Source organism: Echinops telfairi, unplaced genomic scaffold (genome assembly GCF_000313985.2).
Source record: "Echinops telfairi isolate 266 unplaced genomic scaffold, ASM31398v2 ScPeMD7_9;HRSCAF=40, whole genome shotgun sequence".
In the NCBI taxonomy this organism is placed as follows: Eukaryota; Metazoa; Chordata; class Mammalia; order Afrosoricida; family Tenrecidae; genus Echinops; species Echinops telfairi.
This window is the reverse complement of record NW_022103906.1, coordinates 33707475-33708464: the sequence shown is the minus strand read 5'-3', so window position 1 is coordinate 33708464 and position 990 is coordinate 33707475. Positions and strand designations below refer to the sequence as shown.

The 990-nt window shown below is 39.9% G+C and overlaps 1 protein-coding gene across 1 annotated transcript in view; it reads right to left on the bottom strand.

Annotated features, from left to right (window-relative positions):
• Nucleotides 1–16: 16 nt before the first annotated feature.
• The window catches only part of TM2D2 (TM2 domain containing 2), a 3297-nt gene continuing 2323 nt past the window's right edge, over nt 17–990 (bottom strand). Inside the window, exon 3 of the mRNA XM_045286736.1 lies at nt 17–580. Within this exon, the coding sequence (XP_045142671.1) occupies nt 407–580 (174 nt within the window). The 3' untranslated portion in view covers nt 17–406. The remainder of the gene's footprint in view (nt 581–990) is intronic.

Sequence of the window (990 nt, the reverse complement as noted above, 5' to 3'; positions counted from 1 at the left end):
GAAAAAGTGCACATTACTGAGCATTTGGGAATGGGTACTTAAAAGTCAATGTCTACTGCCATCAACACACTATGAAGCATGATGAAAAACATGCACACACTAGAAGACGGACAAGATGAGCGGGATCTCCTAAAAATAAGAAACTTAAGTGCACCAAAAGATTTCACCAAAAGGGAAAAGAAAACCCAGACAGAAAAATGATTTGGCAAAGACATACCGAACAAGGGACTAATCTCTAAAATCTATAGGAAACTGCAACAGCTCAACAAGAATAAGATGAGCAACCCAATTATAGAATGGGCAGAAAACATCCAGGCGGCCAACAAGCGTGAAGAAACGCTTGTGATCATTAGCCATCTGAGAGATGCAAATCAACGATGAAATATCTCACCTTTGATAGCAAAGTTCAAAAAAGCAGAAAACAACAAATGCCGGAGAGAGTGTTGAGACTGGCCCCTCTTATGCTGTTCGTAGAACTGTAAAATGGTACAACCACTCTGAGAAGCAACAAGGTGCTTCCTGAAATAATTGGGAATAGAGGTACCACATGACCCAGTAATAGCGTTGCTTGGTATAGACCCTACAGAACAAAAGAGCACAGCATGAACAGATGTAGTCACACCCATGTTCATTCTGACTCATGATGACTTCAAGGGCAACACTGTGCTCTATAAATGGATTGTGATAAAAGTTGTACAAGCCCTCAATAAAATGATTAAAAAAAATTTTTTTTCCCCCATAGGATTTTCAATGGCTACCTTTAGTTGGAAGTAGATCACCAGGCATTTCTGAGCCATCTCTTGCAGGATCTAAACCTCCACATTGTCAGTTAACATCTGAACGTGTTAACTTTGTACCACTAAGCGACTTCTAGGATGCTTTGGCCTCCTGTAAAGACATCTGATAGAACCTATCTATTTTCTAAGGATATGATGGAACCTGCTTGCCTGGTGAAAAGGAAACTATTGCCATCAAGTTGATTACAATTCA